At 40.9% G+C, this 723-nt stretch overlaps 1 protein-coding gene across 1 annotated transcript; it reads right to left on the reverse strand.

Moving 5' to 3' along the window:
- Positions 1-209: 209 nt before the first annotated feature.
- Positions 210-723, reverse strand: LOC106512422 (RNA-binding protein 25; the record flags this gene model as incomplete). The annotated part of the gene is given in 2 exon segments (XM_014001043.1): positions 210-404; positions 609-723. Coding segments are annotated over 2 exon segments (310 nt in total), but the record flags the coding sequence as incomplete, so codon positions are not given.

Consider the following 723-nt stretch of genomic DNA (forward strand, 5'->3'; position numbering starts at 1 on the left):
TTGCTTCTGTTTGTTGGAAAACATTTAAGATGTTAAAAATAATCATTTATTAATTTATAGATAAAATAAATGATAATTAGATTATTTTCCTAAATGGTTCAGGCCTAATTATATGTGAAGATCAGATGAGTTCAGTTTAAAGCTGTGGTGATAAGCCTTCCTTCAAGGACTGCTGGGTCTTTTATTGAACCTGCACTTTGCACAATTACCTCCTCTTTCTTCTCTTTTCTCTTCTTGTTGCGAGTCTGACCATCAGAATCCTGAGAGGGAGCATTCAGCTCACTGGAGTACTCTCGAATCAGAACATCTATTGCCCCCTTCACAACCTGGTCCCGACGCAGGGTTTCTTCATCAAGAACCTCCTCCTCAGCCCCTCCTTCTGTTCTGGACCCATCTGTGATTCCCTTTATGTCAACAAGACGATAAAACAACATCAGATCACATATAAACAACATGAGGTCACATATAAACAACATCAGGTCACATATAAACAACATGAGGTCACATATAAACAACATGAGGTCACATATAAACATGAGGTCACATATAAACAACATCAGGTCACATATAAACAACATCAGGTCATATCCTGCCTGGTTTTTACTCACCCCGTTGGTGCTCCTCTTCTTGGCCTTCCAGTCCTCCAGCTGAGCCTTGGTCTTTGCGTCCACCTTCACCAACAGCTTCTTATCACCCAGGAGCAGCTCGTGTAGAAGTCTGAGA

The sequence above is a fragment of the Austrofundulus limnaeus genome, unplaced genomic scaffold (assembly GCF_001266775.1).
Source record: "Austrofundulus limnaeus strain Quisiro unplaced genomic scaffold, Austrofundulus_limnaeus-1.0 Scaffold6624, whole genome shotgun sequence".
NCBI classification, from domain to species: Eukaryota; Metazoa; Chordata; class Actinopteri; order Cyprinodontiformes; family Rivulidae; genus Austrofundulus; species Austrofundulus limnaeus.